This window comes from Protopterus annectens, chromosome 1.part0 (assembly GCF_019279795.1).
Source record: "Protopterus annectens isolate FY-2018-M chromosome 1.part0, PAN1.0, whole genome shotgun sequence".
Classification (NCBI taxonomy): Eukaryota; Metazoa; Chordata; order Ceratodontiformes; family Protopteridae; genus Protopterus; species Protopterus annectens.
Genome location: NC_056725.1, coordinates 1,732,162,525 through 1,732,189,816, shown reverse-complemented (window position 1 = coordinate 1,732,189,816; position 27,292 = coordinate 1,732,162,525). Strand labels below are relative to the sequence as shown.

General features: G+C 39.6%; 1 protein-coding gene across 7 annotated transcripts in view; it reads right to left on the bottom strand.

Annotated features, from left to right (window-relative positions):
* The window catches only part of SASH1 (SAM and SH3 domain containing 1), a 1,700,050-nt gene that overhangs the window by 279,833 nt on the left and 1,392,925 nt on the right, over positions 1 to 27,292 (bottom strand). For all 7 annotated transcript variants that reach the window (XM_044068900.1, XM_044068881.1, XM_044068872.1 and 4 more), the window contains one exon: positions 12,996 to 13,128. In XM_044068900.1, the coding sequence (XP_043924835.1) occupies positions 12,996 to 13,128 (133 nt within the window). The remainder of the gene's footprint in view (positions 1 to 12,995; positions 13,129 to 27,292) is intronic.

The window sequence follows — 27,292 nt, the reverse complement described above, 5'->3', positions numbered from 1 at the left end:
GTGTGTGTGTGTGTGTGTGTGTGTGTGTGTGTGTGTGTGCATAAGAAATATATATATATACAGATACACAAATGTATACACACAAACATACAAATACTGCCTTTAATGTTGTTGTCATGACTCAGACTCAGGTAGTGACTGTAAAGCAATCACAAAAAAATACATTAAGTTAAAGATGAGAAAGCAAAAGAGTTCACATAAAGTAAAAATCATTGATTTTCTTTCTGTTAGTAGGTAGTATTTATTTATTTTTTCTCCTCTTTGGTTATTGCCATGGCTGAATAGATAGTCTGGTATTGTTGACGTGATATTACAACAGAAGCATCACACCAGAGCTCAGAATTTTTGCAATAGATTACAGAGTCACAAAATAAAAGATGCAAAGAGCTGGAAGTTGTTTTCTAAAGAACTGTGGGTTGCTTTTACTGTAAATAATGACATTTGGGTAAGCTAACCTATGTTTACATTTACAATGTTCGCCTGATAATCAATGATTGAAATATAAACTTTGAACGCTTAAGTTAAACTGCATTTTTCTCTTTTTGTCCCCTGTCCCCATCAACTTTCTGTCGCTGCTTTTTTTTTTTTTTTTTAATACAAAGGCAGTCCCCTCCCCCATCTCCAGATGGACCGATAAAACAGTTTCTTGATTCTTAGGAATGAGATAAGACATTACTGGGAAGATTTTGAGAAAAGTTCAATTTCATCTGTCTGACCCATAGCCTGTAATCCACTAAACAAAGGACAAGTCAACAGTTTATCCAACAGAGGACAAATCCATACAGACATTTAAAATATTGGTATTTTACTGGCAAAATAACTGGATGAAGATGATTTAGATTAGCTGGTGCAGTGGTTCAGATATGGTTAAATGATGAATCAATAGGTATTGAAATTATTTCTGCTGAAATAAGTTAGTCGGTATCATTCATCATCAGCTATAACAACACACCATAAAAATATTCACAGCTGTAGAATGGAGAAGCTTGTTTAGATTCTCAAACATCTGTATCTCTAAACATGCTAACTTTGAGATCGCACAACCTTGGGAATAAGGAAAAACTTCCTTAACCCACCCTTCCATGATCTCACTGTATTAAACCATCCCTTTCACAACAAAAGATGAGAGTCAATTACATAATTGTGATATTTTCCATTTTGTCAAAAAATGGATCAACAATCAGCACAAAACTTGCATTGGTTTTAGCATTGTTGCCTCACAATGCTTACTGCCCTGAGATGGCTGAGATGTTTTCTGTGAGGAGTTTGCATGTTCTCCCTATTTCCATAGCAGTTGCTTACCACGTTCTGAAGACGTGGATAAGTAAATAGTCATCGTCTCAAACTGCCCTTGGTGTGGTTGGTTATGTGATGTCACTTTCAGGACTGGCCCCTGCCTTTATATATATATATATATATATATATATATATATATATATATATATATATATATATATAGTATGTAGTCTCTAGAGAGAGAGATTTGATCATCGACCATTTTTTTCACGACATTCAGCAGGCCCCCCCCCCTCCAATGTCCGAGCGACCCTGCGTTGATATATATATAGTGGGGTGTGGGGGCACCCCCCACATAAAACTGCTTGTCGATCATGCCCTGCTGCCACCATGTGATAGGGGATATATATATATATATATATATATATATATATATATATATATATATATATATATATATATATATCCTGCTTGCTAGAAGAGGTCTTACTGGGAGCCCTGAAATGGATAAAATGGATATTGCAAACATGTGGAAGGATGGATAGATTTATATTCATTTGCAGTTTCTGAACAATATAAAGATGATCTCTGATGTCCAGTACTATTTCATGATGATATTCAACAGAAGTGAAACTCATTTATTCAGAGCTTCCCCCATGCCTTGTGTATAAAGCAAACCTCTCCCATTTAAAACCCTCTAAAGGAAACGCTTTCCCTAGTCTGTCTCTCACTGTTTACAGCTGCGTGAAGAGCTGCAGTACCATTGCAAGTCATCTAACACTGGAGCTGCTCAACGTTTGGTGACTTTTGACTAAAGTCTGGAGAGATTCCCCTGAAATCCAAAGCATCCACTGCTAAAGTCGAATAAATAAGTAGCCTGTGAGTTTCCTTTGCACTTTGTTGACTTTATTTTATCATTTTGATGATTTTTACTGTATGTACCTGCTCTATTTCTTTAAGGAGCTAGTACATAGCATAGACTAGATTCAGTTCTGCTGAATCTAGACTGTATTATTACACTTGAGCACTATTCCAGCCATCTTACATTAGGAGGGCCCTGCCTTCACCCTTGTGGCAGAAGTATGTAGTCTGAGCCTCACCTGAGTTGGGGATTACTGGAGGAAAGCGCATTGTGTGCTTTCCCATTGGTAGTTTAGCTTAAAAGTGTTTAAATTCTGCCTGTATTTAAGCCTCAAGTTTGTGTGTAGCTTCTCACTGTTCAACTGAGTTCAGTGGTGCCCTGTATAGATGCAAACACCTTGAAAGACCATTTTCTCATAGACAACTGTTAGTGCATCCTCCCAGTCTTCCCTGCTGCATTGTGGGAAATCCATTGCACACTGAGAAGCGCTTCCATAGTTTTCACCTCTAGCCTTCAACAGAATAAGCCCTTTTGTTAATCGTAGAGGAAAACCTGGTCAAACTAACCCACTCCCAATAGTAGTTATGATAAAAACCTGCTATAATGGATGGTCAGCTTCCAACCATTTCCCTGGCTAGCCTGATCTACATGGGCATCTTGAGGCAAAGTAGTAACTGCCTCATGTATACTGACAACTACTTACTCCTAAAACAAACAAATAATAACAATATGTGAGAGGTGCAATTACACTACGAATTTGGAATCAATTCTCTCACATAACAACAAAATGGACATCAAACAGGTTGTCAGGAAACATACATCCTCTCTCACCCAAAACAAGGTCACAACACATAATCCCACATATGCAATAGAAGCCTACGAAAATATTACAGACCTCCCATGTGCAAACTACTTGCACACAGTGCAAAGCAAACAGAATCCACTACAGACAGGCAGAGACACACACACACACACACACACACACACACACACACACACACACACACATCAGTGTCTCAGCAAATAAGCCTGTAAGGCAAAACACCTCAAAACCATATGTCTTGGTCGTAGGCGACTCCATAGTGAGACACACAGATGTCTCCCTCACTAAGCTGGATAAGCGACAAGGAGAAGGTCATGGTCAGGTGCCTGTCAGGTGCCAGAATCCATCAAATCACGCATGCGCTCAAGTCACTCAACAAGTACCATTATGACTCTGTCATAGTACATGTTGGGGTGAATGACTTGAGATGTACTCCTCTGGACTACATGAAGAGAGACATGACTGAACTATGTGTGTGCCCCAGGCAGGTATGTCCCTAACCTAAGCAGCATTCTATCTTCATCCAGGATAATGTCACAATATAGACATAAAATGACTGACTTCAACAACTGGCTTAGCTTCTGGTAACAATTCAGGTGGATCCAGTATTTGTCAGCCTGGGAAGACATGGTTGACATACCACACTGCTTTGCCACAGATGGTCTTCACCTATCCCCTCTAGGCTTTTGGAAACTGGCAAAATCATTTGCCACCCCACAGTGTCTTTTAAGGGAATGTCAAAACAAAATTTCAGACATTAAAAAAATATCCACTTGAGATATACTTAAGATTATGCTGCTTAATGCTAGGAACCTAAACTGGAAACTGCACTCCTTGGAAGAACTTCTCACTTGGAAGATGCTGACATCTGTGCAGTCACTCAGACATGGTTCAAGTCCATGGAAAGCACCCCAGCCATGCAAGGCTATAATGCCTTCCACAGGTTCAGACCCAAAACAAATGTGAAAGAAACAAAGAATAAAATGCATTGTTTTGCACACATAAAAATTCACAAGGTAAATAGTGGAAAAAATGTCATGCATGTACATTTATTATACACTATTTACATTGTGAATTTTTGTGTGTGCAAGACAATGCATTTTATTCCTTTATGTTTACTTTTCAATGGGAATTTTTTATGTCATTATTATTAAGTGTTTTGTATCGCTAACCAATTGTGTTGATTGGTAAGATATTTAAACAGAGTCATTGAATGTAGCTATGTATTCTGATGAAGTCTCACTAAGTGCTTAATACTTGTGTTATTTATTAAAATTATTTCCATCAAGTATCTTGTTCCAGTACATTTAATTTTATTGGATTGGTTTCTGTTCGTGCTGGGGCTGACTTTCTTGTGGCTATACCTCTTTAACCTCAGCCTGAGCACTGGCTTTGTTCCAGCAGAGTGGAGAACAACAACAGTAATCCCCTTGCACAAAGGGGGTCCATCAAATGACCCTGAGAACTATAGAACTATAAGCCTAACCAGCCTTATCTGCAAGACCATGGAAACAACCATCATGGACCTTATCAACAAGGACATAGGTGACCTTCAAACTCTTGACCCGACCCAGTCTGGCTTCATTAAGGGTTGATCATGCTTTCTGAACCTGATGGACTTCATGAATGTCACCAAGCCCTAGATGAAGGCAAAACAGTACATACTGTCTGCCTTGACATAGCCAAGGATTTTGACACAATCCCCCACTCGAGTATCAGTGAGAAACTCTCCCAGCTGGAGATTAACCCACGTCACTAGATGGGTAGCCAACTGTCTCAATGACAGTACGCATACTGTCAAAGTTGGGGATTACAGCTCTACCAGTAGACCAATTACCAGTGGCGTACAACAAGGATCTCGGCCCTCTACTGTTTGGAACCTATTTCTCTGAAGTACAGGCAAAACTAGATGGCCTGTGTCTTACCAGGTTTGCTGATGATTGTAAACTGGGAGCAATCACTGAATCCCCACATGATGTTAACATATTACAAAATGACCAATGATGTCTTGTTCTTATGTTGCTGGTTGTGGCCGAGGCACTAAGAGATTTTATGCCATCTATTGTGGAATAAAAAATGTTCGGTGAACATAAGAACAAGACATCATTGTTTTTTTTTTGCTATTGTGGTTTCAAGGATATTCTGCAATTGTGGTTTTATATATTACAAAATGAGTTAACACAAACAAATAAATGGTGCCAAAGCTACAGGCTAAAACTAAATGCAAAAAAGTGCATTGTTATCCCCTTTGGCAATGAGGAAGTCCCTGCAAATTACAATAATGGCAGCACCTCCCCTAAGCTCAAATCCAGTGGTGCAAGATTTGGGAACACAGGTTGATAGGAATTTAAACTTTGATTTCCATGTGTCCACAGTGGCAAGGAAAGCCTTCTTTGTTGCACATCTCATAAGTAAGGGCATTGCATACAAGACTAAGGATGTTATAACTCCTCTGTACTCAACCCTCATCACACCACTAAGAGAGTACAACACTCTCTTTTGCATGTACCTCACCAGAGCAGTCTCTGACCCTGCCTTAATGGAAATGCTGGATATCCACAAATCAACTGGGACAAGAGTCACTCAGTCCAGGGATGTCAACGTACCCTGTGACATTAACAGAACATGCTGGAGACAGATACATCTCCCAGAGACTGCCGCTCCAAATTCATGGGACACCGAGATCCTCAATAACCCCACTGAAGAACAACCTAGACAATTGGATGGGATACCGTAAATTCACCTTGGGGGTGACACCTATGTCTCTCATGAGCAGAGGCAGTCGGTGCTGATCATAGACTCACTCTGCGAATAATGACCATCTAATCAAGGTCAATTAGGGAACACAGGTATAACTTGGCTATGCTTGAAAAGGCTCTAGGGCCATAGCCTAGTAACCTCCTATATACAAGTTCAATAAAAATTCTCATTTTTTTTCAGTGACAGAGCAAAACTTGAAGTTAAATCAGGGCTATCCCTAAAGACCAGGGACTGTTGAAGTATGGAATGTTGTACAAAAATAAATTACCAGTAAGAATATAGTTAAGGAATCAGATATTTTATTTGAAGTATGTCTTGTCATATATAAATGAGCAACAAAGTAAGACCCTAGTTCTCAGCCCACATAACAGGTCTTCCAAGCTGTTGCAAAAATACAGATTTGTATGGTAGATAAACCATTGGTAGGCTTAACTATTCTGTTCATTTTCCCTACATTGCAGTTCAGAAGCAGATCTTGTTTAAGTAACACCTTCTTTCTCAGCCTGCACAAGAATTGCCTTAACCATCCACCCAATGAATTCTTCTTCTTTTTTGTTTTGCTACCACCTTTTTAGGAAGGACTTTTTCTGCAAAAAGTCAATACCCCTTCACAGAAAAAAGAAACTGAAATTCTTTCATACTTCTGCATTGAGATTTCTACCTTGGTTTGAAATTTCTGTGATCTTGCTTGCATTTACCTGTTTATAAGAAAGCAGGTTCTGTGGATTTCCCTGTGGGAGTTAAATGCTTCTGTCATTCCTGTCTGACACTTTCAAGGCTGCACATAGTAAGCTTCTGCAATCGTTAGATGGCTTCTAATGAAGACCAGGCACAATTCTGCTGCCCTCATCTGTGCTGCCTCCTTTCCTGTCTACGTCCTGGAGAAAGTGCTTTAACATGGGATCAGATGGGTTTAGAAAAGAAAGCTTGTTGTTTCTGCACTGCTGTCGTCGCTTCCTGTACCTGCTGTTACACGGGCTAATTCATACCTCTCAAGTGTACCTCATTACGAGGAACGTACCTCATCTGGGGTCTTAAAAAGTTCACGTTCCTCAAAGTTCCACAGTGAAAGACTCTTTATCACACATTTAGTGTTAGGACTTTTTTTAAGTGAAATTCATTGTAAACAGAAATGAATCATATTAATTCATTAAAAGATCTTCTTTATAAGTAAAACCAGCATATTTTAACCATCCTATGGCCTTCCTAGTTGAAGTTGTTAGTAAGCCATTAGTATGTGTTCCACATTTTTCCCACTTGTTCCACATTTTAGAGATGGAAGGTTGAGAGCTATGGGCTAATTTATTTGCATTTTTTTACTACTCCTCTCTCTACTTTCAGATCATCTGATAAGTGTTCCCCCACACCCTGTTTTATTTTTTTGTGGATGTTCTTACTTCTCATCTTGTTCAGTACTACTTTCAATAGTTGCTCCTTTCCTGATGCATTATTTTATTATTATACTTAGAATATTAGCTATGATATTTTAGCAAATAACTCCAAACAAAAACAGCAGCAAGAAAGGTAAATGGTTTGCCACACAACACTGTGAAACACAGCACAAGTATTAAAAGCAGAAAACAATCAGCTGAACCAAACCACGGCTGAAAAAAGGCATACAATTCAGTCCATAATATGATAAAACAAGGAAACGTTTATTGTTAGCGCTTTCACAATTCACAATAATGAAGCAGTCATTGTGAACTGTGAAAGCGCTAACAATAAACGTTTCCTTGTTTTATCGTATTATGGACTGAATTTTATGCCTTTTTCCAGCCGTGGTTTGGTTCAGCTATTTGTTTTCTGCTTTTTAGTTCTTATGATATTTTAGACTTTAATCTTGTAAAGAACGTGTTCGCAGTTTCAAACCTTAGTGTACACCAATGCTGATGGCTATCTTTGTGCCACCAGTAAAGGCATAACCATACTCAGTGTCACGTATACAAGTGCTGTGAAGGGTCTACCGCAGTATTACTCCCTGCTCTGCTTCACCTGTAGTCAAGTTTTGTCAGACTAAACACCATTTACTATTTGTCATGCCAGTATTTGGCCACACTGCCAGCTAGAATCCACTCCAATGCTAGTTTACTTCCTAACTGTGCCACTAATGGCATTAACTTCTGCTTGGGAAATATGACTTTATGGAAAAAATGATGGCTGGGCACTTGCATAACATTGCAAGCATATAAAAACAGAGAAGTTTAATTCTTGCTTCAGATTACATTTTCTTAAACATAGTTAACTGCTTTATAAACAAAGTGGCAAAATGTTACATAAATGCCCAACTGTTTAATGAACATTTGATTTAATTTGCTACTTTATTTTGTAATGTTTAAAGAGTAATGTGGTACATTCAGAAATTATGGTACAACAGCCTTTAGATTCTGGATGACTAATTTTTAATGGATTCCTGAGTCCTATCACCATTACAATAAATACTTTCTAAAATTACCATTAAATCTAACCACTCTAGTTAAATCTCTGCCTTTTCTTCTGGCCTCTAATCTTTCTTTTCAGGCTTCTCTCTTTCTTCTCCATCTCTAAGATGATGTCGTTTTGCATCCTCTCTGTAGTGAAACTCCCAATCCTCCTTCAATTCTGCACTGCTTTTTTGTGAATGTCAATTTGCAGCGAGTCTGTAAATCACACAGCCAAAATGAAAACACTGGAATTAGGTTAGGTCCCTGTGTTTTCCCTACCATTAGTTGAGATGTAGCTGGCATTACAATAGCACACATTCCAAGAAGAGTGTCAGTATTTCAGGACTGCACCCCAAAGTGTTTTAAAACAATCCCTACATACATATAATAATAGCGACTGACAAGAAAAATTTGCTGTGCAGTTGGAAACTGCACCTCTCTCTGTCCCTTTCACTTTTTAACCTATCATTACATCGTAGACCACCATACACTATGACTGCATATCCCAGTTACTGTACAACCTTTTGGTGAAATAGGTATATTTTTAAGTTCAAACCTTCCTTCCTTTCTGCAACATCTAGTAATACATTTTTCTTCTCAGAACCCGCCCTTTTTAACTAGTTCTTCCCTCCAATGCACATCTCTCCCACTTTCATCTAATATCCTGCCTCAGCAAGTGTAGTGTTTCTAGCCTGGCACTTCAAAACAGTTCCTGTGCCACACCGGTGGCTTGCTCTTTCCTTCTTGCCAACGTAGTGCTCCTTTTCAGGTGAGGCATACAAATCACACTAGAACTTCACTAGTATGTGTGTGCAAAATATATTCCTCTTTGCCTCACTTACTGGCATTTTCACCAGCTGTAGTACCTCATCTGGAAGGATCATTTTAACCGCATATCAACCAGACCCTTTAATTCTTTTTCTTTGACCAAATAACACCCTACACTATGGACCACAGAACTTCTTTGGAAGAGTACCAAATCGCCTACCTTTGCACTGAAACCCAGAACACATTTCTTGTGATCACTTATCCAGCTGCCACATGAGTATTGCTTCATGGGAAATAGAACTATTTCCCCTGTACAGTTACCTTCAAGAATACGAGTGAACATTTGCAAAATTTTAAAGTACAAAAGTGACTTGAAGACTATAATTATCACCCAGTTTAAAGGCTGTATAACATGATTTTATCCTTTAGTGTGTCTGCGCAATGCAATATCCTTAAATTGCTCCACAATGCACATAATTAGCCAGAGCAGAGTGGCAATTCTGTTACCAGGTCTGATGCCAGGCTAAAGAAAATGGATTTTAAAAAATGTAGTAACAAATTTAGTCTTTAAAATGTGATTAACGTTTGTGTCATTTTCTCTTGTAAAGGTGTAAGGAAATGAAAGGAAGGAGAATATGTAAATCTACCTGTTTGAAGATATAACCCTTGCATCTCCAGTGTTAGTAGGGCATAAAATACAACTACATTCTGCTTCAAATGGGCAGCAGATTTGAATTGTGGAAGGAAAGCAAACATTAAAATGCAGATAGTTAAAAGAGGTGTGTAGATGTATATGAGGTGATGTTTTCTGGTATTTCTGGCTGAAGTAATTAAACCCTTGCCCTTTACAGGGGAAGAACCAGTGACTTTTGCTGTATGAAAGCAAACTACTAAAATGATGTAGTAATTTCTGTGGAATTGGGAGTGTATAAATACTACTTAAGACTGGTCTTTAATCTGTTTTGTCTTTGCATAGAAGAAATTGATGACATTAGTGAAAAGGTTTCTCTTCTGCCTTTGTATTTTTAATGTTTTTGTAACTACTGTAGTTTAGGATATTTAGTTATCTTCAAATCAGGTTTTTCTAAACATACTCTGTCCAGTGTAACTGTTATTTTGATATTCCTTGTGCATAACTGCAGTTTACTGTATTGTTAAAGTAAGGTTTAAGCTCTTCTGGCTGTTCTTTTTATTATATGCATATTAATTGCTACTTATCTGAGAGGAAGATTATCATTTGTCCTATACGTTAACAAGCTGTGCCTCCCAACTGCACTTAGACATATCACTTGGGTCTACTACTAGTGAAAATATTAAAGTGTATCATTTAATTTTTCCTTCACTGAAAACAGCAATTCAGGGTGGTGGCACAGTACTATGGGGACAAGCAGAAGGCTGCTGGGAATTAAGGAATTCTGCCAGACTTCGAAATGGTTGGATGTGCGTGTGCCTTTGTGAAAATAATTTATGTGGAAGGGAGATCTCATGAGTAAGGAGTATTAAAGATACCATGGTTCACAGAAAGGGTACTGTGGTGCTAAGTCAAAGACCTAGCTCTGCAAGTGTCCTGTGTGCAACCTAATCTGGAGTGGATATTGAAAGGTCATACACAGGACAGAAGTACATACTACCTTTACAATCTTGGGGCCAGGTTGCATTTTAGGGATTTTTTTTTCATTTTTTTCTTGTATGCACTTTCTTTCATTTATTATAATATGCTGAGCACTAGTGGTCTGACATGAGAGACCATCCCTCTGATGGCAAATAGGCATAAAGGGAATGTGAACTTTCAACAACTGTGGTTGGATTATTATTAAATTTCAAAATCCCACCCCCCAGATTAGAATGCGCACATTTACATTTAAAAGAGAAAAGGTCACAACAACGTTACATACATTTTGCCAATCAAATGTGCTATTAGTAGGAAAAATAAGAATGAGAGAAGAGTAAATTCATACATATTTAAGTCAATTTCCTTAGTCCTGGCACCACAGTGATAATCATAAACAGCAGGTGTGGCAGATCAGACAAGTTATAACATTAAGATGTCATATCCCAGGCTTAGTGTTCAGCAAATGACACTCAAAGCACAATTTATTTATTAACAGAGTTCAAATACTTGTAATCTAAGCATTTACAGGATGAAGTATGCAAAACCTAAAAATAAAAGGTGACATGAATCAATCTATCAGATAAGCAGGAGTAGTAACAGCATAATCATTTACGTCCCCTTATTCTGTATCGGGAAGATCCAACAATAAATGAAAAGCGAGCCACAGGAAATCACTTGTACAACAACTCATACCTCCGCCTTAGTGTCACACAATCACAGCTGTCAACATAGCATCAAAGAAACAAGTAGCGGTAATACAGACCCAACCATTCATACCTGTCTCCGCGCTGGGCAGAGGCAGCAGTCAATACAGGATTAACCAGATAGGAGAACAGCGGCATTATACTCTCAAAATACAGACTCAGTCAGCTAGGCCGTAACGGTAGCAGTTGCACAAATGTTTACTTTCTTGATTTAGTATTAGGTAGATATGCCTACCGATGCAAAACCAAACCAGTAACTACAAAAAATAAAATACAAAATAAGTTAGACCCTAAAAAATAAATAATGTTTTTTTTTTATGAGAGACGCCCCATTTCATGTTCCTTTCCACAACCACCAAATGCAACTAGCAGATATTAGTGCATTTCACTTACAGCTATCACCAGTCATCCTCAACAGCCAGTCCTAACCACAAAAGATTATACAGCTTATGATGACATACAGGAAGTGTTTAATAAAAATATATAACAGTATGTTTCTTTTAGGAGCCAGATCTTTACATTGTTAGACAATCATTTGTGTGCCCACTTAGCATGCTATCATCTCAAGGCCCTAAATGGAACCAATGTCCTAGTTCCACTAAGATTTACAAATATCTGGACACTGCTTGTGGCACAGACTATCAGTTCTACACAGTGGCCTATCTTATAATCTGCATATATAGACAATGGAAGCAATCTGTGGGGTACAAAAAGTTGTTTCTAAAACAAAAATCATATTTTAGTCCTCTCTTAAACCATGTAAGAACTACTAAACAAATGTGCCTCTTTGGTACGTGGGAGCAAAGGTGTGGTTAAATGGCTTGCTCAAAAGTGCACAATGTGCAAGGGAAAAAAAAGAAAAAGATCTGACCATGTTTTTCATAGCTTGACTAGACCATCAAGCATAGAGTGAGAAGGTCACAGAAGCAGACGGCTATGCTGCACTCTGTGGAAGCACTGAAGTACTACTTCAGCTCTAATGACCCACAGTCTGGCATCAGTTAGGGAAGAGTATACAGTTCCAGAGGACATACAAGGACAGGTATGTTAGGCTACTGGAACAGGTGCACAGGAGCCAACTGAAGAATGTATGGGATGGAGTAAGGGTATGCCTTAAAGCAGGGGGGCTGCAACTATTCTCACTAGAGTGTTTAAGCAGCAGTGAGACATGATTTAGTGTTCAAGATAATGTCATGGAAAATTTAAAGGATTTTGCTAAACATGAGGGTCAGAGGAGGAAGAAAATTGTGAATTAAGCCATGACTAAAAAACTTAGGAATTATCAGTCATACTAAAAAGTCACAAAGATATAACACTGAAAAATAACGAGAAATGTAAGCTGAAATGAAAATGGAGGTCCAAGCTATCAAACATATCAGCACATTAGAAAATAACAGTAAAGAAAAATGTTTTGCACTGGCTATGTACAAGCCAACCCCTTCCCAATGAACAAATCAAGTTTCCTAGTGCCCATGGAGACAGCAAAAAAGTTACTACACACAGACCACTGAAGGGATTTACCTTTCAAACATTGGCAGTATAGTACCCCAGAATGTCAGAGAATCTACAAACGAGGTTACAGGCAAGTCATTTTCAGTCTGTGTTCAGACAGTAAATGGATGCAACCAGATGAGTTTTAAGAAATGACACTTCTGCTGCTACAGATTACATACTGGAATTAATAAATTCAAATGTCTGAACTATGTTCTTGACAGCATACAAACAAAACGTTCATGGAGTTCGTGTCAACACGACTCAAATACAAAAGTAAGATTTACTGTTGATATCAACAGAAGGAGTTGTACTTTACCATCAGCACTAGCTTTCTTCGCTTCATCTACTTTTATAAGTTTCTTTCTCACTCTTCGGGTAGAATTTACCAGCTTATGTAGTCGCTTGAATTTCACCATTTCTTCACCTTCATCCTCAGATTGTTCTCGAGACTGGAAAAATTTAAAGAAATAGTTAGCAAACTAAATTACCACAGTGATGGCAAAAAAAAAACAAATGTGCTAGAAATACTGGCCAAAGAATTGTTCTTTGGGTTCTTTTATTATTTCTCATAAAAATGAAGTTACAACTCTGAAATAAAAAGTATATATATATATATATATATATATATATATATATATGTATGTATATATATATAATATAAAACCTGACAGGTTGTCATCTATAACCAAAGTCACTCTATTCTTAGAAGAAAATGAATAGTAAGCTAGTCTTTGTCAAACTAAGTTATCTACACAATTAATAAATCGTACTCTGATGGCAGACAAAGATGAGTGGACTACCACCCCCCGACCCCAATACTGTTCATTTCCTTCTAGTATTACATTTACTGACTTTAGGGAACTATTAGCATTGTCTTACTTTTCCCTAGAACTTCTGTGCTGTCCTAGTAGTCATTCTTCAGGAAGAATACGTCATGTATGCCGTGTAATTACTTCTCACTTAGTATTTGTCTTACACAAACACAAAGACACCCCCACCACCAAATTTTCCCAAGCTGTTTTTTATTTTAGCTCAAAACATTCATCTGTAGTACAAGAATGTTTGCAGTTTTATCCTAAACTTTCCATCTCACTCCTTTGTGTATGGTCCTCACAATAGGTTTCTGTAGTACTGTTTACCTGTTTTACTGCAGTTCTTGCAAAATTTGCATTGTAGTGTTTTTAAACGACTTCCCATTTTTCACTGTCCTTGCAGAGATGAAACTCCAGTAATCTTAAATGCCACTGGTAATGCCACTCTTAAGACACAGTCTGTATCCACAGTATAAGGGTTGCACACTTAAGTATAGTTATGACTAGTTCAAACAGCTGCATGTCATGAGGTAAACAATTCTTCTAGAAAGACGCTGCAATTATATTTTCCATAGAGGCTAGTCACACCCACCCACAGTACATGTGTTGTTAATGTATCACTCTGGGAAATGCACAGATGCTATACATCAGACTGGGAACAAATATTTGCAGAAGTGATGAAATATGCTTGTTTGTACATTTTTTGCTAAGAAGTGCAGAAGTATAACTCACTGTTCACAGTGGAAAATGCTCTAACTGCAGCATCTACATAGTCTCTCAATGCAAGGCAACTTGGCAGAAATTTGAATAGTTTATATCCAAGAAATTTGATTTAATCCGCATGACACATGAAATAGCTGTGAGGGATGAAAAGGTACAATGCACCAAATTTCTGCATGTTACTAAGAAAGAAACATTGATGGCAATGATTACTTTTACTGAAGAGGAGACAGATAAAACAACAACAATTACAGAGAAGTGCAGAAATTATCAGCTTAGAAGCAATTTGTCATTTATTCACCATTTGCTCTCTACAAGGCCATTAGGTTCTGCAGAAGTTATAAATGCTTCTTGTTACTGAGCTAAACAACTGACCCTAAGGCTGTGAACTTGGTAAGTTACATCATTTATTACCAAGAGAAAGAGAATGGTTTGTGGTAATAAAGAAATGATGACACAAGCGGTAAGACTATTAAGAAACACAGACCTGACCTTGTTAGATGCTGTGCATAAAACCACCGCTATTGAACTGTACATACAAAATTAAAGAGACAGTAGAAAAATGGATTTGTACGATGTGAGTTAGACAATGCAAGACAGTGAAAATACTCTTAACAGAAATGCAAATAAGAATGAGTCATATGAGGTGCACAAAAATACGGCACAAATTAAATTCAACACTCATATATTTCATGTGGCTAAATGCATGAAAGAAAATACTATCCTATGTTTAACCAATTTTGAAGAATATGCGATAGGAAAAAATATTTTTTCAATGATGTGCAAAAGGAAAGACAGGTGTGTTCAAATGAATCTGCATGTTGCTGATCAAAAACATGAATGAGCTGCATCAATAAACAGCTCTACTGGGTGCAACGTAAGTGAAAGCAAAATGACATACAATGAAAATGGAAAACAAATCAGAAGAGGAACAAGCCAGTACCATAGAGTAGACTGGTAAAGCCCCACTTATGCTCCAGGCAACTCAGGCTTGATTAGTAGATTGGGCATCTCAGGTGCTGGTGAGAGGAGATGAATGCATCCATGCTGGTGGAGGGGTGCAGTCACAGGTGCATCTTGCAGGTGATCTGTGGTAGTGGCTGGGGATGCACAAGGGCACTGTGTTTGGGATGACAGGGCATTGGCTGAATAATCACACAGAAATGATGATACAACTGGATGCTCACCTCATGTCCACCCCCAACAGAGTATTAGCATGAGAGGGGGGTGGTAAAATTAGGGTATTAAAATAAAAATCTCCCTTGGTAGTGTAGGTGATGCTGGTCCAAAATGCCTTGCAGGGTAACCATTTGAAATGTTCAGATCTGCTTCAGCAAGTCCTGAAATACGGGAACTGAATAGCCAAAACATTATTGCCTTAGATATACCAAGTCTGAGATGGCGATTTCCCGTAACATTCCTTCTTCTCTAAGTTATGGTGATCTTGGAGTTGGAATACATAAATTCAGGGGGTTTAGGAGGCTTGCCTAAACAAAATAAGATTATAGCAGAAGAGTGCTGATCAGTAGTCACTCGTCTCCTGCATTTTTGGCCCGTTTTTCCTCATGCATCAGCACTTGGCATAACAAGTGCAGACATTTCAACAGCCAGCCTGCTTGTACTTCTCACTGGCCACTAACGAAGCCAGAAGGTAGACTGTCAAGTTCAGTACAGATGGTAAATGAGGGCAGAGGTACTACTCTGGTTCAGCTGATAGTCAGCTGCAAGGGGGAATTAACATAAATAAGTAGTAGCGAGAGAAAAGCACAATTCAGACTGACAGGAAAAATGCTGAGAATTAATAACCAAACAAGTTTAAATTAGATAGAAAAGCAGAGTGCAATATTTTGTCTTAAAATAATTTTGAAACATCGAGGCTAAAGAACTGTGCAAACATTGTTTACATATTCAGGAACACCATATAAAGTCACTGTTTAAAAATTAATGAAGTGAATATAAAAATTAATTATTTAGATCGCAGTACCTACCAATATTCTAAACTGTTTCACATATAAGACGCTTGGAATGGTGAAACAATTTCACTGTGAGAAGAATGAATAGGTACGGCACAGACACCTCTCAAACACTATTATCAACCACAACGAAATGTTCCTCAACTATGCTGATACTTTTTTTTAGAAACATAAGACGTTTGCCAGAATAATACACAGACACAAATACTGATTGCTGACTAATGATACATGCTCCAAGGAAATGCTAGTAGCGTCTAGGTCTATAATGGAGTAGAAATTGAAATGAACAAAGTTACTGCTATGAGGCAAGACACGATTCACATGTGCAATGACGTGCATGATGTCATCAAGTACTGCCCACTGCTTACAGTTGAAGATGTGATCTTAACTAAGTCAAGCGCTGACTTCCTTTCAGTACTAGATGCAAACTGGGGATCCTAGCAGACAAAGCTAGATGAAGAAAATTCTAACTATGCACATTTAGTAAGCGACTAGGAAAGTACAGATTCCTTAGACTTCTATTTTATTAACACCAGAGATATCCAAAATTGCTGTCACACAGCTGACTGAAGGCTTGGCTGGTGTTATAACTGACGATTAATTATTGTAAGAGTCAGATTCAAGCATAGCATAACAAGAGATTGATATGGGCTGCTGAATGATTAAGACATATCTGGACATTAACAGGACTGAAACCTGACAGAGAAAAACATTTCAAATCAGCTTTGCAGCTGCCAAAGCCATAGTACAGGCAAACATTACAAATGTTTCTAGGAAAATAATGCAGTATCTTTCAGATATTTTACTTTATCAGTGTGAGCCAGATATGCCTCTATAAAAGCTATTCAAGCCGATACAGGGTGGGAGTGAAGCTATGAAGTGTTTTGGAGTACTTAAGAAACCAGTATCATCTGAAAAAGCTAGTTGTGTTGGAAGAAGATGCCAGTGAAAATAGTATAACAGCAGCTGCGATCCTATAAAATAGTAGTAACCTCTGGGTCAAGTGTACTTACAGATGCACAAACAAGATATACTCAGACGGAAAAAGGAATACCAATAGTGTACAGATGTGAAAAATTCCAAGAATATGTCTATGGTAGAAGCAGTCCATAAATCCTTGCAAAGATTATTCAGGAAGCTAAACATGACACCTCAAATACTGCAGAAGCTATTACTTAATCTACATAGGCATGAGCTGAAAGTGAAATGCAGTTGCAGACCATGAAAGGGATTACACGTAGAAGTGTATGTGGACTAGAGCAATTTATGAGAGAAGCACGAACTGCTACAACTACAAGTATGTTACTTATAACAGAAGAAGACTTAAAAATATTCCAGGTACGTACTGCACAGTGACTTGTAAAAGCACTTAGTGAAAGAAGTAGTAAGACACTTGCTGAAAGAAGTTGCAATGATAGCCTAGCCTGAGAAAGTTCATTAGGATGGAATCTTTTTTTTTTTTTTAATTAAAAAAATTATGAAAAGAGCTAGCAAGGAGCACCAAAATGGTTACATGAAATGACATCATGTCACAAAATGCTGTAACTGAACTATTGTATTTTGATACGGTACTGTCAATGTTTTAGTGCATCAGAATGTGATTTGTCACAAATGCAATACTTTGTAGTATTTTGTTTTAAGATTGCAGGAACTGGAGAAGATGGAAAAGGTCAGTTTTATGTTTGTTTTTTACTTTTCTCAGAGCTTGTGCAATGACAGAGTTAGTATATGTAGAGGTACTGGTTATTATACAGTCCAAGGCAGGATTGCTTCTTCCCTACAGAAACAGTTTTTATGGTTTGTCACTTGTATTTATTTTTGCTTTTAGATGCTTTAGCTGCTGTGTTTTGCATCTCATCCATACATGTTGCATACATGGATAAAGCCTGGAGTTCAGTTAGCTTCTCAGGCATTTAATGGCTCAGGCTGATAAGGTAGCATGCCCATCTTGGGGGGGGCTGTCTTTTCATTACTCCCCAACACAACCTCTACTGGTGCAGCAGGACTGGAATTGCTGGTCAGGGGCCAGTCCAAGGATGATATGGGTATGGCCATGAAAGCCAAGGACAACAGCCCTTGATGGCATTGTGCAGAGACTGCAATGTAAACAAAAGGCTGTAAGTCATCTCTATGTAATGTAGGTACCACATTACTATCCAAAGAGAGAGAGGCTGGGGCCATTCATACAAAATGCTCCCATTGCAGGGATGTCAGTAAGAAAAACCTCGATGTCTGCCTAGATGATGGCACCTCCTGACAGTTTTGACCCTAGGGAATCTGAGAGATGAAACAATGAGCTTTGATTTTGACGGGGGTAACTCAATGTCTCGCAAAGCAGTGTGGCAGGGGAGAGCACATAGAAAAAAATGTTTTATGTCTCAGCATAATGAGAAGTAATCACTGGAAAAAAAGGTGCTTAATATTGAAAGCTAACAAATGAATAATTCCAAAGCAATTATGACAAATGCTTGAGAAGAAACATGAATCACATATAGAAATAGTAAATTAAAATGAAAAAGCAGGAGATACAATGCATTGGCCATTTATGTTGGTTCATATACAGCAAGTAATGCACACTTTTATGCAATGCATGCCATAACACATCTACTATGAGTTCTTAGCTTCCTATAAATGAACTACTCTATATCAGTTCTCTAAACATGCACCCAGTTAACTGCAGACAGACTCGCACAACACTGTTTTCTGAAGGGGCAAGCCTCCCTGCACGCTACACAGCCCCTTATCTGTACATAAGACTCCACAGTCACTCAATCTTGGGGAAAGGAGAAACTACCTTACAAGTGTAAACTTGGCTTACATAATGGTGATGTTACAAACTGCAGGAATGATTCCAGGAGCTATGTTTCAAGGCCTGTGTTACATGTACTATGCTCTCAGAAGACTACATTTCACCCATATGGAGATATTCCCATAATAATAATCTAGAAGAGGAGATGTTAACTGAATACTCCATAATTATCCAGCTAGAGAATGTAATCTTCAGCAATGTAACTGAGTGAGCACAGATTTTGCAGAAATTCATGGAAGTCATGATGCATCTTAAATGTTTATTAAATTGCTGACAGATGCAAAGTACAGTTTTGTACCTACCATAAATGTAGATGTCCGAACAGGATAGCATCTGCAGTCATTACAAATGGGTTGTCCTGTCGTCAGGCAGCCCTTCGGTCGGCCGGATTCCAAAGTCTGGGTCTGGCTTCGGCTGGTGTCGCACTCACCCGACGTCATCTCTGCTGGTCTTCGGGTATAAAGGCATCAGCCGACGCCATTTTCCTCAGTGTTTCTTGCCCCAGATGCCAGTTGCCCTCATGTCAAGCTAAATTTTGGGAAATGCCAATGTTTCCAAAAGGTAGAAGGCAAATACAAAAATATACATGTATGTACATATATACAAACAAATACACCATAAGAAATCCCCCCCTAGCTAGCTATAAGGAGGGCAAATACCCTAGGAGTACCACAGAGGGGAAGGAGGGTGGGTAATCCTGACTGCAGATGCTATCCTGTTCGGACATCTACATTTATGGTAGGTACAAAACTGTACTATGTCCTTCAAGGATGCATCTGCAGTCATTAAATGGGTAGAATACCATAGCCAAACTAGGGAGGAGGAAGAAGAATTATGGTGTAGTTAGGATCCCTTAGGACAGCAGTGGCGAACCCTGCTCGGGATCTGGAGTATAGAGGTAAGTTATAATGCTTGGCAAATGTATGCACGGAGGTCCAAGTAGCCGCCTCAATAATGTCCTTGGTAGCCACTCCTCGTAAGAATGCTGTGGTAGTGGCAGTAGCCCTTGTAGAGTGAGGCCTTATGTTCTGTGGAATTTGCTTTCCATGGTAGGAGTAACAGAATCTTATGCAATTTCCTATCCACTTGGAGATTGTTTGTTTGGAAATTGCTTTTCCTTCCCTTCCTGCTGCGTAGGCTACTAAAAGTTGGTCTGTTTTCCTATTGGCCTTGGTTCTGTCCAGGTAGTAGCGTAACTGTCTATGTACATCCAAGGTATGCAGGAGTCTTTCCCCCCTGTTCTGTGGATTGGGAAAGAAGGTAGGTAGGTGGATTGCTTGGTTTAGAGACACTCTGGATATCACCTTAGGCATGAATGTAGGGTTAGTTCTCAATGATACTCTATCTTGATGAAAGATTAGGAAGGGTTGTACTGCCATTAAAGCCTGTAGTTCTGAAACCCTTCTTGCTGAAGTAATTGCCAGTAGGAAAGCAGTTTTCCAGGATAGGTGTTGGAGGTCTGCTGTTGCTGCTGGTTCGAATGGAGGGAGTGTCAATTTTTCTAGCACAAAGTTCAAGTCCCATGCTGGCAATGGTGGTTTCCTAGGAGGTTTTACATTCTTAATTCCTCTCAGGAACTGTCTGAGTAGAGGGTGAGAGAAGACAGGTGAATCAAAGCTGTATTCCGCAGAAATAGCTGATGCATGTATCTTAATGGAGGAGTAGGACAGGCCTGCATGGAGAAGCTCTGCCAAATATTCCAGGATGTGGGCAATATCCATCTTTGACACATCTTTCCCTCTTTCAGAACTCCAAATGACAAATCTTTTCCATTTTCCTGCATAGTTCCTTCTTGTTGAAGGTCTGCGGGCCTCAAGGATGATGTCTTTAACCCTTTGAGATAAGTCTGGGTTAGTTGCTGTCATGCAATGTTCCAGGCAGTTAATTGCAGAGTTTTCAGGTTGGGATGCAAGATGTTGTAGTTGCTCTGAGTTAACAGCAAGGGAATCAGGGGAAGTGCCCACATTTCCCCTCGTGAAATGGTCCTCAATAATGGGTACCAATGCTGCCTTGGCCAATTTGGGGCTATCAGAATTATCCTTGGATGTTCCTCTTTGATTTTCAGTAGCACCTTGTGCATCAAAGGAAGAGGTGGGAATGCATATGCTGTCAGGCCTTTCCAACTGAAGGATAGAGAGTCCACCTTCCAAGCAAGTGGATGGAATGTCCTTGTGCAGAATTTCTTGAGCTGGTGATTGAGCGGTGATGCGAATAGGTCTATATGTGGCATCCCCCATTTCTTTGTGATGGTCTTGAAGATGTTCGGGTGTAGCATCCATTCGTGAGCATCCAAGGTAGTTCTGCTTAACATGTCTGCTAGGATGTTTTCTTTTCCTGGTACAAATATAGCCTGTAACTGAATGTTGTAGCTCAGAGCCATGTCCCATAGGTCCAGAGTCATTCTGCATAGGGGGTAAGAATGAGTGCCTCCCTGCTTGTTGATGTACCACATGACAGTGGTATTGTCTGTCCTTATCCTCAATTGGCCTTCTTTGAGGTATGGTCTGAAATTCTGGATTGCTAGTTTTACTGCCAGCATTTCTTTTTGATTTATGTGCAGGTGTAGCTGATCTGGAGTCCATAAGCCTTGAATACAGTGGTCCAGCATGTGAGCCCCCCAACCGAGGTCTGAGGCGTCCGTTGTGATGGTTTGGTTTGCCTGTTTGCTGTGGAAGGACAAGCCTGGATTTGATTGGCATGCCTGAGCCCACCAAAGGAATTCTTGCTGTAGGCATGGGATTAGTGGTATTTCGGTTTCTAAGCTGTGCTTGTGTTGAGACCATAAGTTCTTCAGGTACCACTGTAGCTGTCTCATATGCAGTCTGGCATGAGGAACCAGTATTATGCAGGAGGCCATGAAGCCCAGGGCCTGCAGTACTTTCCTTGCTGTTAGTTTGTCTTGCTTCGTTAATGCCATGAAGTAAAGAGGAAGTTGTTCTTGTTTTTCTCCTGTTAAGAATGCCATCTGTTTTACTGTGTCCAATTTTGCACCCAAGAAGGTTCTTGTTTGGGATGGTTTCAGTCTTGACTTTTTTAGATTGACTGTATATCCCAGGGCTTGAAGTAAGCAAATGACCCTTTGTAAGTCTTGAGTCAGCTTGGGTTGGTTGTCCGCTTGTATCAGGCAGTCGTCCAGGTATGGATAAATTTGGATTCCCTGAAGCCTGCAATGAGCGATTACTGATGCCAGGCATTTCGTGAATACTCTGGGCGCAGTAGATAAGCCAAAGGGCAATGCTGAGAATTGATAATGCTCTGATCCTGCAAGAAATCTGAGGTATCTTCTGCAATTTGGTCGTATGGGGACGTGTAGGTATGCCTCCTTGAGATCTAGAGTGGCTAGCCAACACTCCTTGCCCAGCATGGGAAGAAGTTGCTGTAGGGTCAGCATTTTGAATTTTGGGACAATGATGAATGTGTTCAAAGCGGACAGGTCGAGAATAGGTCTCCAACTGTTTTCTTTCCTTGGTATTAAGAATAGTCTGGAGTAAAAACCTTTGCCCTTTTCTGTGGGTGGTACTCTTTCTACAGCTCTCATTTTTGTCAATTGAGTTATTTGTTTTAGAGCGTCTGTTTTTTGATTTGGTGGCAGGTTTGGCATTCCTCTTTTTACTGGTAAGGTGTGGAAATGAAACCTGTAGCCTTGATCTATAATCTGCAAAATCCACTTGTCTCTTGTGATATGGTGCCAGTTCTTTGAAAATAAGGCTAGTTTTCCGCCTAAGGGTGCTGCAATCTGTTCCCTGGTAGGCGGTGTCAGAATCAAGTCACTGTAATTGAGTTGTAGAGGTGGTGGTAGACTCTGTGCCTCGTTGGTTATTGCCTTGCCAGTGACGTCCCCTATAGGCACCTCCTCTGGATTGATTTCTGCCTCTGGAGTGTCTACCCCTGCCTCTCTGAGATTTAGAGGAGTCTGGAAAGGTCCAATTTTTGGAAGGCCAGTTCCTGCTAAACCTTGGAGGCTGAACCTGTAAGAAATCTTTAACTGTTTGTACAGATTTTGCCTTCTCTTCCATTTTCTTCATCACTTGTTGGGCAGAGGAACCAAATAAGACTGGCCTTATCCATAGGAGCATCTAGAAGTTTTGTTTTAACATGATCCGGTAAGGCCTGTTCTTTCAGCCATGCATGCCTTCTTATAACTGTACCAGTCATGGCTCATCTAAATGAAGCCTCCAGTGCATCATAGCCACATTTTAAAGAGTGGTTACTAACCTGCTGTATGTTATTAACCATTTCTAGAACATATTTCTTAACAGAATCATCAGAAGACAGTTTCTTAGTTAACTGATCTAACATAAACTCTTGGTATTGGATCATATGAAACTGACAATTCATAGCTCTAGCTGAGAGAGTAGCAGAGGTGTATACTTTTTTAGCCCATCTCTCTAAAGACCTGGATTCCCTATCAGAAGGGAGGGGGTTTTTTGCTGAGGTCGCAGCTACTGCCTTAGGCCCCTGGGAAATAGTCTCAGGGTCTGCATGCAGAGCCTTGTATAAGTGGTGATGAGTGTCCGGAACCCTGTAAAACCTATCGGGTTTGGTAGGGGCTGGAGGTAAGGTATCTGGAGCAGTACGAACATCATTAAAAGCATCATCCACTACAGGGAGAACTGGAGGTATAGCTAAAGGCCTATGTTGAGGTAAATGTAAAAAGGTCCTAAGCCTTTTTCTTGAATCTGAGAAATCTTGTCCTTGCCATTGGAAATGTTCTCTCATGGCATGTAAGGTTTCCCCAAAGGAAAATTCCTCTGGTGGAGAGGCAGAAGGAATAGATTCTTCCACATCGGAATCTTCATAAGTAGAATAAGGAGCCTCAGGATGGTCTGTATCATCTGAATCATCAGAAGAGTCAGCTGAGGGCACTGTCTCAGGGTGTTCTGTTCTGGGTCTTTTTTCTGGAGGTTGAGAGGCCCTGTCTGGGTGAGATTGGGATCCTCTTATTAAGGAGATGAGATCCTCTGCCAGAGTAAGCATTTGAGAACTAGAGCTGGGCCTGTGAGAGGGAGGCTTAACAGGTACAGACTTAGCCAATTTGGCTGCTTTAGCCCTGGCAAAGGCCTTTATAGACATGGCTGCAGGAGGCCTAGCAGCACCACGTGCTGGAGTAGAAACATCCAAAGGGATGGTATCAGATAATTCTAGGGAACCCACATTGGTAGATAAAACTTCAGTGGCCGATTCAACAAGAGTAGAAGGGGCCTCGGTAGTAGTCTTGGATTCGGCTGAGGATTGAACCGTTTTCTCGGTTTCGGCCGAAACCGAGACACTCGCGGTTTGCTTATCCGTGGTTTCGGCCGAAACCGCGGACCGCGAGTGTCGGTCCTTCTCTTTGCGTTTCTTAACAATTTGTGTAGTCGGAGGATCCGACGGCATAATGTACGCAAAATCTGAGCCGAAAAACTGTTCAGCAAACTCCGACCGACGCCTAAGTGTTCGTCGGTTGAAGGAGGCACAGGCTAAACAAGCTGCTACGTCGTGGTCTGGGCCTAGACAAGGTAAACAGTAAGAGTGGAAATCTTTATGAGGTATTTGTTTCCCACAAGTTAAACAATTGTTTACTTTTTCTGACATCGGCTGAGGCAAGAAAGAGTCCCCAATGGGGTACTTAGCTTTTTTGAAGTCTTCGAAGTAGTATTCGGTAGGAATCTCTGGTTCTGACCGACCGGCACTCGCGAACAGCTTCTGCTTGGCCACGGCAAGAAAGACTGAGGAAAATGGCGTCGGCTGATGCCTTTATACCCGAAGACCAGCAGAGATGACGTCGGGTGAGTGCGACACCAGCCGAAGCCAGACCCAGACTTTGGAATCCGGCTGACCGAAGGGCTGCCTGACGACAGGACAACCCATTTGTAATGACTGCAGATGCATCCTTGAAGGACATCAAGTACAAATGCATTTAGTTTAATAAAGTTTACACTTCTGAAACTGAGTATGTGTTGCTCATCTGACAATAGTCTACATGTCAAAGGTTAGGAACTGAAATCTACGTACAAGTGGGAATTCAAATGTATCACAAGTTCATCTGATTGTGATGAAAAGATGCAGGGAGGACCGTCCAAACAATAAAAAATATTTTAAGCAAGAGTTACAGCAAAAACTATGAGAAACTACTGGAATACTCAGCTGCAGGGCCTCAGAACAAGGACAGATCAGTTGTTCAGGGTATTAAGTATGAAAAGCAAACCAACCTACTTCATCTGCACTGCTGATGCCTGAAAATGAATACATGCAGAAAGAGAGATAGCACAGACAGAAATGTCGGAAATATACCAGATTTACAAGCAGAAGATAAAGAATTCAAAACCTTGAGAAAGTCTACAGCCAGAAGCTGAAGTGGCTGGTCAAGCTGCCAAACCAAAGTCCTATGCTGTTTGTGGAGATGATGAAAGGCTATACAGGAGGAAGACAAATGTTAAAACCCAGGGAAGGTAGCTGTCACAGTTGTCACAATCAGTGCTGCTGCAAGAAGAAAGAATGCAACAATTAAGAGGTGCACAGAAAGGATCCTCAGGTCTGCAAGAAAAACTAACACATCAAAAACTGCTCCAAATGGAAGATCTGCAACCCAGAAGGGGCAATCCCATTAAATACTCCACATAACAGATGTGGAAGACTATTGAAGAAACCAAATACAAGCACAACCTGAGAGATAATCATGAAAAAGGGCACTGAAACATTGTATTTGATGTAGAAAAAAAGTGTTATTTGATATAAAAAAGGCCCGTGATATGCTTATATGATTAGTGTAAACTTAAGGATACCCCAATATAATACACACTACTTCACAAAATGATACATTTATAATTCTAAAAGTGAATGCAGCCTAATGACTACGACAGAACAATGCACATCATCATGTGGTTGACATTCTTTCTAGAAGGGAAGTCTGATGAAACACTGCACGGACACTGGTCACCCATGCACACGGCCTATATTTTTATGGAGTATTTTGACAAATATTTTGCTGCTACTCACTAGTGCCTTCTCCTTTTATGCTGGTGCTACAAAGAACATCTAATCTTATACTCCCTCCCCTTTCAAAGCTGTTAACCTGACATCTGTACATGCTTCCCACAGATTGTCCCCAGGTGTGCTGAATACAAGACGATTAATGAATTTTAGAGGTAACAGCTGCTATATAAGCACCCACTTCTGTTCTGGATTCATACAGGCAGATTGGCAGGGTACAATACTGTAAGTACATGTCTAGGGCTGGCATTTCTGAGTAGTCTTGGTAATATTAGAAAGCCCCCCCCAGTCTGTGTGTAGTTGATTAAGAGTTCAGAAAATGATTACTAGCTTACATGGACTGTATAATTCGCGATACTCTTTTCAACGACAATGAAAGTGTTTTTTTCTTTGTAGGCACCATTCAGTATGTTAGATCTTGCAATTGCCATTTTGTAACTCAAAGCTTAATTCTTAAAATTTCTTTCATAACCACTTTCCTTCCATTAGTAAATGACACAAAATATGATATAACTAACAAAACCGTCTCACACACACACACACGTGAACCCATATGAACATGCATAAATTAATTTCACTCAGTTTAATTTCTCCAAGTCGTTTGGGTTTCTAATACCATGATGGGGAATGGACCCCATTCCTAATTCAAAAGTTTGATTAAGGTCCATGAAATTAGCATTGCTTCAATTTTTGATGTTAGCCAAAAATGCTCTTCGCAGCACCTGCAATGTGCCCAGAATTGACGACCCCTGCAATTCATATGGACTTGCATGTCTTGGTAGCATATCTAAATAAGACTGCACATTCTTTTTTTAAGAGAACCATTACTCTTACTACTGTTGTAACTGTGTGGGAATCCTTCCACACTACCCTCTTTTCTGCCTGCAGATCCTGGTATTTCATGACTTTGTCTCGCTCTGTACATAAGACACTGTAGTCACTGGCTGTGGTGATTTCAATGATTAATGACAGTAGCCCTTGATGGCATTGTGTAGAGTGTGCAATGCACCTTTATGGAAAGAACAATGTAACCGCAGTTTTGTACATTTGATAGCAATGGTATTTTTTATCAGCTGTATTTATGTTACAAAAAGAGAATAATATGCATTACTTCAGTCGTGAGTCTGATACAATGGTAAATGCTTCAATAAGTATATATTATAGGTAAATCAATAATTTACATTTGGTGATTCTTCTAAATGCACACCACAGAGCTCTTATCGACATGCTGTCATAGATCATAGTCTATGTACGAGTATTACCATTTGCCACTCATTAATAACGGGTTAATACAAACTGTCAGAAAATGTTCTTGTGCCTGTAATGA